The sequence below is a fragment of the Budorcas taxicolor genome, chromosome 23 (genome assembly GCF_023091745.1).
Source record: "Budorcas taxicolor isolate Tak-1 chromosome 23, Takin1.1, whole genome shotgun sequence".
NCBI classification, from domain to species: Eukaryota; Metazoa; Chordata; class Mammalia; order Artiodactyla; family Bovidae; genus Budorcas; species Budorcas taxicolor.
The window spans coordinates 34,768,861-34,779,448 of NC_068932.1; the positions used below are offsets into that span (position 1 = coordinate 34,768,861).

The 10,588-nt window shown below is 36.0% G+C and overlaps 1 protein-coding gene across 1 annotated transcript in view; it reads left to right on the top strand.

Annotated features, from left to right (window-relative positions):
• TRUB1 (TruB pseudouridine synthase family member 1) overlaps window positions 1–9,286 on the top strand; it is a 29,869-nt gene extending 20,583 nt beyond the window's left edge. The window contains exons 5-8 of the mRNA XM_052661143.1: window positions 4,511–4,583; window positions 5,978–6,117; window positions 8,181–8,237; window positions 9,027–9,286. Coding sequence (XP_052517103.1) covers window positions 4,511–4,583; window positions 5,978–6,117; window positions 8,181–8,237; window positions 9,027–9,286 — 530 coding nt within the window. The remainder of the gene's footprint in view (window positions 1–4,510; window positions 4,584–5,977; window positions 6,118–8,180; window positions 8,238–9,026) is intronic.
• The last annotated feature ends 1,302 nt before the right edge of the window (window positions 9,287–10,588 follow it).

Below are 10,588 nucleotides of genomic sequence, written 5' to 3' on the forward strand. Positions count from 1 at the left end.
TCTTGTAAAGTATTATGCAAATAAAGGAACGTGAAGAAAGTGTAAGTTTACAACTTAATGAACTATCAGAAAACAAACATCCATGCAGCTCCCAGTCTAGTCAAGAAATAGAGGGAGCTGCCTTGGTGGTCCGGTTGTTAAGAACCCGCCTTGTGGTGAGGGATGACCCGTTTGATCCCTGGTCTGGGAAGATTCCACATGGCATGGGGCAGCTAAGCCCTTGAGACCCAGCTACTGAGCCCACACTCCAGAGCCCAGGAGCCACAACTACTGAACCTATATGCCTCAGCTACTGAAGCCCACTCGCTCTAGAGCCTGCGGAACAAGAGAAGCCACCACAGTAAGAAATCCACACAGCAGCTAGAGAGTAGCCTCCATTTGCCACAACTAAAGAAAGCCCGTGTGTAGCAGTGAAGACCCAGCACAGCAAAAATATAAATAAATATTTTAAATCCTTAAAAAAAAAGAAAAATTCTTAGAAGCCCCCTTCCTGCCCCATCCCAGTGACTATAACATCTCTCTTTTCTAAATATAACTACTATTCTAACATCCAACACTTTGCTGATAATCCTAAACCTATAGTATAGCTTTGCCTATGCTACTGTGTGAAAAAGATATGTATAGTTACATGTGCTAAGTTGCTTCAGTTGTGTCTGACTCTGTGACCCTTTGGACAGTAGTCCACCAAAGCCTCTGTCCATGGGATTCTCCAAGGCAAGAATACTAGAGTGGGTTGCCATGCCTTCCTCCAGGGGATCTTTCCAGCCTTGGGATCAAACCTGCCTCTCTTACATCTCCTGCATTGGTAGGTGAGTTCTTCTACGACTAGCGCCACCTGGGAAGCCCATATATGTACGTATACATAGACATTTATGTGGGCTTCCAGGTAGCATCAGTGGTAAAGAAGCCACCTGTGAATTCAGGAGACCTAAGAGATGCAGGTTTGATCCCTGGGTTGGGAAGATCCCCAGGAGGAGGGCTTGGCAACCCACCCTAATATTCTTGCCCAGAGAATCCCCATGGACAGAGGATGCTGGCAAGCTACAGTCCATAGGGTTGCAAAGAGTCGGACCTGACTAAAGTGACTTAGCGTCCACACACTCATACATTTATGTGCATCTATATAAAATATGTAGAGAGATGTGTGTGTGTATACATACATATTCTTCTGTCATGAGATATTTGTGTTGACTCCAGGTTGAGACTTTATGAATAAGGCTGCTATGTCTTTATGAATAAAGCTGCTATTTTATGCCTGTCTTTTGATAGACATGTGCAATAATTTCTCCTTGATATATACCCAAGTGGGATTGCTGGGTCATAGGGTAAGTGCATATTTTACTGTACCAGAAATTGACAAGTAATGCTTAAAGTGGTTGTACAACCTTGCATTTCTACCAGCAGTGTATAAGCGTTCTACTTGTACCACACCCTTGGCAGCACATGGTAATGAGTAGTGTTTTTCGTTTTGGCCATTCTGGTCAGTAGGTCATGGTGTTTCATTGTGGCTTTAATTTCATTACTAATGAGATTCAGCTCAAACCGTAAAGAATCTGCCTGCAATGCAGGAGACCAGGGTTTGATCCGTGGGTCAGAAAGATTCTCTGCAGAAGAAATGGCAACCCACTCCAGTATTCTTGCCTGGAGAATCCCATGGACAGAGAAGCCTGGCAGGCTACAGTCCGTGGGGTCGCAAAGAGTCAGACACAACTGAGCAACTAACACACACCATGGGATTCAGCAGTATTATCATGTGTTTTTTGGGTACTAAGCCATCTTTGTTTATTGTCCAGGTCTCTTGCCCACTTCTTTGTTTTGTTTCTTCTTTCCCTCGCTATTGAGTCACCTTTTTTTTTTTTTAAAGATTGATTTGTAAGAGTTATGGAAAAAAAAAAACAACTCTGGATATGTGCTCTTCTGTTTGATCACGTGTGTTACAGATATTGTCTTCTCTGTAGCTTGTCTTTTACAAAACTCTCTTAGCTGTGTCTTTTGGAAAACAGAAGTTGCTGATTTTACTTTAGTCTGTGGTTAATTTTTTAGCGTCCTGTTTAAGAAAACTTTTCCCATGCCAAAAGCATTAAGATATTTTTCTACATTCTGGCAGCTTTATTGCTTTGCCTTTCATATTACATCTACAGTCTACCGTTTTTTCTGTGTGGATATCCAGTCCACTCAGCACTTTTCCCCGCTACCTTGTTTCTTGGATCACAAATCAAGCATCTTATAAGCGTGGGTTTGTTTGGAATCTATTTTGTTGCATTTGGTCTGTTTATCCTTGTGTTAACACCAAACTATGTTAATTGCTGTAGTTTTAGAATAAATCTTGTTATCTGAAAGAGCAAATTTTGTGCCTTATTTTTATAGATTTTTTTCTATAGGCTTTTTAGTTTTCTTATCAAAGTAAGGAAATTGCTCTCTGTTCCTAATTTGCCATTTGTTTGTTTTTTTAATCATGAACAACTATTGAATTTTATTAAAAAAATTTTTTTGTTGCATAGGCTGTCTGGCTGGTGATTCAAGCATCAAATAAATGATTCCTAGGTGACCAGGAATGCTCTTTTGACCTTGAGATTCTATTATTCCTCAGCAAATTAAATTCAACAAGAATGTCTCGAGCACTATCTTAATTGTGTGCATTATATAAGAAGAAAAGCTTAGGAGATTAGAATTCCATTGGTGAGATAATACCTACATATATATATGTATATATATAATAGCTGTTAAAAATTGTGAATGATTAATTGCAGAATGAACAGCAAAACCATACCTGCCTAGGATGTTAAGTCAGAAGGCGACACCATGGCAGAAGTAGAATGAGAAAGAATACATCTCGTCACCTTGTGTGGGACAAGATCAGTAAATGAGTCACCCAGGCAGGACAGGGGAATTGGCCTTGGCAGAAATGTCAGTAAAGAGACCAGCTTGGTGGAACTAGAAAGCTGTTTGCTCTTATTTTTAAAATGTATGGATGACTAAATTATGAACTGTAGCAATTTTATCAGCAGTGGCATTTCTTTCAGCAATTACCAGCATGGTGGAAGCATTGGCTCTCTAGATTTGGAAGTCTTGCATAACTAAAATATCAACAGTAATTATGTCTTAATGTTTCAAGAGAGTAAACATTTTTCATGGAAAAAAATCCTCATTCAGATCATGAGATACATCTGTTTGTAAAACAATTTGAACAAGATGGGCATTTCAGCTCTACCTTTTTGGAGCTGCTAGGTGCTATTCTTTTGAGTTTTGTAGGTGTTCTCTATTTGAGTCTTGTAGATTCTGGTCTTTTGTTCATATTTAGCTCATAAGGATCAAGGTCACACAGAGATTAAAGCTCTCTTGCTGCACTGATATTAAAATCTGGACAGTGTTCCTTGCTGTCTTTTAATTTTTATTCTGGTGTTAGTACAGTAGTTCAAAACACAACAGTTAGTTTTTGTTTAATATTGTTCAAATAAGATCAAATGCAACATGTATATACCAGGATAAAAAGTTCAAGTAAATTTCCTACAGAGTGAAAATAGAAGACTAATTTTCTTTCCATTGACTATAATTTATAGAAGTTATAGAATATTTCTGTAACCTAGTTTTTTACTGAATATGAAATTTGTATAGTTATCTATATGTGAAAAAACCCAATATTGAATTTTAGTGTGTTAGTTTCCAGTTGTTAAAATTATAGAACAGTATTTTAATATTGCATCATTTTGTTTGAAAGAGTATCAAACAAACGCTGAAAACATGCCTTAAGACAGACAGAGTCTTTGTTATGTATTGCGATGGCCAAAAAGTTCATTCACGTTTTCCATAACATCAAAACCCGAACCAACCCAATATATTTCCTTTCTTACACTGGCTTATTTTTGAGACCAGACTCCTGACTGAAATTCTAAGAGCAGTGAAGGGAGGGAAGGAGACGGATAAATACAGCTTTATTTGGGGACAGAGTTAACATGTGAGTGTAGGAAATTCATATCATGCCATACAGACAACAGTTTTGAAATCTATCAGGTAAAATTTTAAATGTGATTGCTATTTGATAGCTTTCAATAACTTACTTAGTTATTTATAATATCTGAACCCTGGAGAACGTTAGATATAACTCTGTGGGTATTTTTCTACTTAATTTGTGATCACATTATTTTTGATCACTGCAGGACCATTTCTGTAGCTAATGCAGCATTTTTCTTAGGTCTTCTGAAGGCCCTAGTGAGTATGTAGTAATGCACATAAAATAATTGGATTCTTTTTAATGGAGAAAAAAATGAAGCATAGGAAGTTGAATTTAGTCTTAATATTGGACAGTATAAGACTTTCCCCCTTTTGTCTCATTATTGTATATTTTAGCCATCTCAACAAGGTAGAATTTGACCTACAAAATGTATACTGTAATAAGTGCTTTGTTGAAATTTTTTTTTTTTTTAATTTTCAGAGTTGTCAGTGCTGTGAAAATAGCATATGTTCTTCTGTGATTGTTTTAGTGTCACTTTTTTGGGTTCATTTTTGGCAGATAAAATAACACAAGAAGATATTGAAAGCATTCTACAGAAATTCACTGGGAATATAATGCAAGTACCTCCCCTGTAAGTTCAATTGTTGAATTTGAATAAATGTTTAATTTTATTTTCCAGTGGCTGACATCGTGTTAATGAAGAAAAAGGAGAGGGGCTTCCTTTTACTTTACGGCATGGCACGTTTTAGACCTAGCAACTGATCAAGTGAGGTGACCCTGATTCAGACAGGATACAGAGCCTCTGATGTCTTTAAGAGGAGCCTGGTGGGCTCCAGTCGTGGGGTCACAAAGAGTCAGACACGACTGAGCACAGCGCATACACACATGGGGTGCAGTCTCCTTTGTCCCTGGATATTGCCCCAGCCTAACATCTGTGCTCTTCCAGGGTTTGTTGGTCTTTCTGATTCTACCTGTAGTCATCAGGGCAGTTACGGAGAGCAGAAGACGTGTTGCTTTTCCCAGAACAGCAGGAAAAGAGCCCAGTCCCATCTGGTACAGGCATCAGAGTTATGCTTTAGAGTCCAGTTGACACTTCCTGTCCGGTGTTGGGACCATTCTTTTTGGGCCCAGAGTCTTATATTTCACAATTCTCTGCAACAAATGAAACAGATGAGAATTATAACTTATTAAAAATATATTGATTTACCACCTAAGCCATATTTTTGTGCACATTATAATTTCAAGCAAATTGCTTCCTTTTTTTTCAAATAGCATATAGAATGTGTCAGGATATGTTACTAAAAATTCTTTTAGAATTTTGTTTTTTAAAATCTTAGTTTTTTTTAAGAACACTGAAATATCTATGGGGACATGTTTCTTTATAATTTTGCCTCAAATGGGAAGACTTAGAAATTGTAGCAGGATCTGAACAAACATTTTGGATCACTATTGTTAAGATATAGTAAACATTTATATATTTAAGAATTGTCTTAGGATTTTCTTCCCTGTGATTGTTCAAGGATTTTTGTGGACTAATCACACTTAATCACACAAAGTTAAGTGCTGTTAAGTAGATTATTTACTTATTTTTTCTTTGGAAACATTTTGGTAACTTTTATATGAAAATGAATATAATTACAATGGAAATACATTGTTTCAAGGAAATATAGCTGAGATCATTGTTACTGGATGCCTTGTACCCTTTACCCAGAATGAGGACCAGTGACGACATGAATAGATCTTCTCCAGGAAGATGGTTAAAGAGGAATATTGACAACATTGCTCACTGAGTGCCAGAATGAACTGTATTAGCCTCAAAGATATTTAGGATCTCTATCCCCGACACCAGTGTGGAGTAGATTAGAAGAAAAAAGAGTTCATTCTTAGAAGGATTTTCAGTTGAAAGGGCTGCTAATCATCTTCTCTTTCCACGCTGTAATCTGGAATTATTCTCTCTCGCTTTCTCAATCTCTCTCTATTCTTGCTCCCTTCTTCTCTCTCTGTCTCCCTTCTCTACTTTGCAAGCTATTCTGCATTGAAGAAAGATGGCCAGAGGCTTTCAGCTTTGATGAAGAGAGGTGAAGAAGTGGAAGCAAAGCCCGCCAGGCCAGTTACTGTATACAGTCTCTCCCTTCAGAAATTCCAGCCACCATTTTTCACTCTAGGTAAGATGGAGAAATTGGAAATCGTTTGTATTTACATGTGCCTTTATTTTATAGTTGGCTACTTTTCTGTAATTTTAATGGATCCCGAGGATATTGGAAATTTTTTAAAGTTTGAATTTAAAGAAGGTTAGAATTTGTTAATAACTTTTTGACAACACATATGATGAGAATACCTATGGCTCTATAGGGGTTCAGAGTTGTCCTAAATCATCTGAGTTTCTTATATTACCTTACTATAAAGTTGTAAGTAACATGCTTTGGATCTCTATAGAGAAGAGTAGGTAAGGAATACATATTTTCAAAATTTTGTATTTTCTATTTTATTGTCTTATGAACACTTGTTTCCCATTTTGGCTAGTACCTGATAGTTTATACTCAGTATTTTTAATTAACATTTATTTGTCCTTTTAAAACAATGCTTTTTCAGTTTTTGAACAAGAACTTCTAAAAGTTGAGTGATTATTTTTTCTCTTTGTCACCAGCAAATTACTGCTAAAGATCATGAAAATGTAGGAGTAATGGGTAATGCAGAAATGTATTCCTGGACATGTGGTCAAGTTTAATTCAAATTAACAAATTGAATTTATCTATAATCCATATTTGAAACAAATTTAAAACCCCAAAAGGCTTTTTCTATTGTTTGAAAATTTTATGATCTCCTGGCTAAAGCCCTGAATGTGTAAGAGTTGTGAAAAATCAAAAGCTGTAGTTCTTCTTAATCTTCAATCTCCCTGAAATTGATCCTGCTCCCTGAAATTGACCCTGTTCTTAATTTCATGGTGCATTCTGAATAGGTTGACTTTTAGAAGTAATTTCCCAAATCTTTTTTTCTAAACTTTGTTGCTCTTTTTTCTCTTTTTGACATTATTATTTAATGTAAGTTCCTGTAGATTGTGAGTTTTGTACAATTTTTTTAGGAAGTCATTCCTTAAGTTTCCTGATTCTAAAATATTAGATAAACAGTGAAACAAATATGCTAAAAAGTGTTTTACTATGTTCCATGAAAAAGCAGCAGCTGTGTTGGCAAAGCAGATATTATCTATGAAAGTAAAAAAAAAAAAACCCTCAAATTTTTCCAGTTGCATTTGTTCATTGGAGTTTATAGTAGGCCACATTTGACTCTTTTCATCAAAGTCAAATATAGTGCAAGAATGTAGCACAGCTCCAATTGGTCCTAGTGCTCATTTTTTTTTTTTTTTTTAATCTCAGCAGTGGCTCCCACCTTGAGCTGATGGGGAAAAAAAGAAATTAAAATACCTAGGTGGGAAATTTTGATTAATTCCCTCAAATAACTTTATTTGTATGCTAAGCTAGAAACAGGTGGAATGTGGTCTTTTTGTGTGGAAATACAGTTCTTTTCAGGATGTCTTGTGGATGAATAAAAATAATCCAGAGCCTTGCTCTTAACCAATAAATGTGTATTATACTGGCTAAGCTAAGAAGCTGTTAAGACATGCAGTCAGTTCTGGTACATTGTGTAATTTTAAGTTATTTCATGGTTTTTTTTCAGGAATATTTCCAAAAGAACATTTAAATATGCTGAGTTCTCTCTGTAATATATTACCCCAAACATAATTCCTGCCACTGAAAAGGGAATTTTTGTTTGTTTGTTGTATTTTTTGAGTATGTAAATCTGGAAATATTTTTAAAATCTACAGCTTATGATAGCAAGGCTGAGATGTTTAACCATTTGAAACCTATTAATGAATAAGATGTGCAAATCTGAAAAATGTTTTTTTAAGTCTGCAGCTCATGATAGCAAAGCTGAGGTTTCTGACTATTTAAAACCTATTAAATGAACAAGGCTGAAGTATTGAAGTGGTATGGCTTGCCATGTAATTTAAAACATGCTCATGAGTTTCTGCTATTTGCTTTCTCCACACTCTGACTTTTCAGTCTCACACATATGCTGCTGGATGAATAATTTATGTTTTAGCACATAAATATTTTATCACACGATTGTTTGCATAGTGCATTTTTACATTTGTTTAGGGGCATCATTTCTATGTAAAGTGGATTTCATAGGAGCTTAGCAATTCACCATGTCACTATTAACATTCCAGATGTCGAATGTGGAGGAGGTTTTTATATCAGAAGCTTGGTCAGTGACATTGGCAAAGGTAAGCATAAAGATGAATTATGAATTACCATTTAGAGAGTAGTATTCCTTTTTGATGGGAAGATGGAATTTTCCGTTTTTCACGTCTCTGAGTACTGGCCTTAGGAACTGTGCCAGTACTGTGCCAGTACTGAAGGCTGTGCTTTCAGCCTTAAAAGCACTCTAGGTTTATGGCAGACAATTAGCAGCATCCACAGCTGCAGTGAAATGCTTGTAATGGGAGAGAGGAGAAAAAGAGGAACAGAAAGTGAAGATGTGAATAGTGAATCTAAGGACCAACACTTTTTTTTTTCAAGCATAAAATGTTTTAACTCAAAAGTAGGGACAAAAAGAAAAGATTACTCCTTTAAAAAAAAAAAATTGTTTTCATTGCTACACGTCAAATTTTTTCAAACAACCTAGAAGCCATCGTCTTACTAACAACCGGGGAGTTGGCGATCTGGCCCTGCCATTGGCTGGCTGTGGTGTCGTCGGACAGGCCTCATTACCTCATCTGCAAAGTGAGAGTAATATTACCTCAGGAGGTTGCTTCATGGGTTAAATAAGAAAAGTGAGTGCCAGTTCCTTCTAACTTTAAACCAGTTTATTAGGTGAGCTATTAAATATTATTTGGCTACTTAATCATTTCTTAATCACAAGGCTTCTGATTATTATTTTGGATGATTACAACATTACATTTAGGGTAGTTTTGAAAGGTTTGAATTGAGTCCCTCAGTCATTTGAAAAATGATAGACTATGAAATACTAAATCATTTATCATGCATTTTCTTTTTCTTTTTTGTTGCCACAGAACTCTCTTCCTGTGCCAATGTGCTAGAGCTGACGCGAACCAAGCAGGGACCATTCACCCTGGAGGAGCATGCCCTGCCCGAGGACAAGTGGACGATTGATGACATTGCACAGTCTCTCGAGCGGTGCTCATCTCTTTTCCCAGCAGAGCTGGCACTTAAAAAATCAAAACCTGAGGAGTCTAATGAGCAAGTTTTGAGCTGTGAGTATATAACTCTGAATGAGACAAAGGGAGAAGACGATGTAATTAAGACACTTTAAGACTGGCTTGGGATTGCTATCATTTCCTGGTTGACATTTGAATCCTGTGTGCAGAATGACAGGCTTCGTGCAAAAGACAAATGATACCTATGGGTTTTCTTCTTTTTTTGCATGAAGAAAAATGTCCATCATTTATGGTTTCTATGGTGCACAGTTTATTTGCTATACATTATAAATAGCCCTGCACTTGTTCATTTCTTGCTGTACTATAGAATATTGTCATGCTGTTAGATCAGATTCAGGAAAAGCAACTTTCTGATTTTGATCTCTCTTAAAAGTCTTCTCGTATGAAAAAGTTGACCATATTTTCTAATCAGAGAGGAAAAACAATGAGCTACATGTTTCTTTGGTGTCATGAAGTGAATGTATATTTGTTTCTTGGACTTTATTTTGGCTTCCTGGTGGCTCTGGTTATTGAAACTCCTTATCTATGTTTGAAAAAGCCATTATTTAACTCTTGCGTTTTAGAGAGTTTATGATTATTAAGAACCTTTCTTTAATAATGTTACACTTATCTTGGTAATAGCTGTGATTGTTTAGATCTTGGAAACCAATAAACTTTTATAATACATATTTGTAAATGAACCAAATTATTGCTGCTACCACTAATGGAATGTAAAGAGAAAACTAAATGTTTAATTAAATTCACCTCTACTCTACCATTAGCATAGGACTGCTCCTATGGCTTATGTTTCGGCAGCTATGAGATGTTCTCCTGGTAATCAATACAGTTGATCACCCCGTGCCAATATACTAAATAACCTAATTTTTTAAAATTAAGCTAAAAAATGTGTCTTCAATTAAAAACTTCTTTATTTTTTAGTATTTATTTATACCTTTTTCTAGGGTATCAAGCCCCTGGTAATTTGTTTTCAGTTTGCTTTTTCAAGTGATATTTACAAACACTGAGGTTTGCCCTATATTTGCAGTTTATCCCTTCTCTTTAAATGTTGAAAAACAGTTGTTCTCAAACATTTTCATTCAAGTGGCCTACTGACAAGTTCCTGTCCCTCTTTACCATAGTTTTGAAAACAGTCACATTCCAAAAGAATAAATTTCATGTGTAATGAGTGCTTCATACTTTTGTTATGGGAAAGCAATATATAATGCAGCCAGTCTGTTCAAATCCCAGTGCATTTATTCAAATAAATATAGTTTCAAAGGGAAGAGTTGTTGAATTTTCATCAAATAAGAATTTTTAGATTTTTATGGATTGTCTTTCTTGCAAAGGTGGTTGTTTGGTAACCTCTAACCTCGAAATTTTAAATATGTGAAGAAAAATGGTCGTATTTGTGGTGAACC